We start from the raw sequence: 229 nt of genomic DNA on the forward strand, positions 1-229 counted from the left end.
CCCAGTCCACTGCTGGGGACAGAGGCATTTGTACTGGTTCAGCCCCTCCACGCACGTCCCACCGTTCTGGCAGGGGCTGCTCGAGCACTCGCTGATCTCTGCAAAACAGCCACGTTGTTAAATTCTTTTTTATTATTTTATTGAATTCAGGAAGCACCACATGCGCTGGGCCGCATTGGTGCCCCACGGCACATCACGACCCTCTATTTTGCCAAAAAGACACCGGCTG

General features: G+C 53.7%; 1 protein-coding gene across 1 annotated transcript in view; it reads right to left on the minus strand.

The window, feature by feature from the left end:
• The window catches only part of LOC104164988 (fibulin-7-like), a gene marked incomplete at both ends in the record, with an annotated part of 1,771 nt that overhangs the window by 237 nt on the left and 1,305 nt on the right, over positions 1 to 229 (minus strand). Inside the window, 1 exon segment of the mRNA XM_009704489.1 lies at positions 1 to 98. This exon segment is cut by the window's left edge and continues 30 nt beyond it. Within this exon segment, the coding sequence (XP_009702791.1) occupies positions 1 to 98 (98 nt within the window).

This window comes from Cariama cristata, unplaced genomic scaffold (genome assembly GCF_000690535.1).
Source record: "Cariama cristata isolate BGI_N322 unplaced genomic scaffold, ASM69053v1 scaffold28067, whole genome shotgun sequence".
Lineage (NCBI taxonomy): Eukaryota > Metazoa > Chordata > Aves > Cariamiformes > Cariamidae > Cariama > Cariama cristata.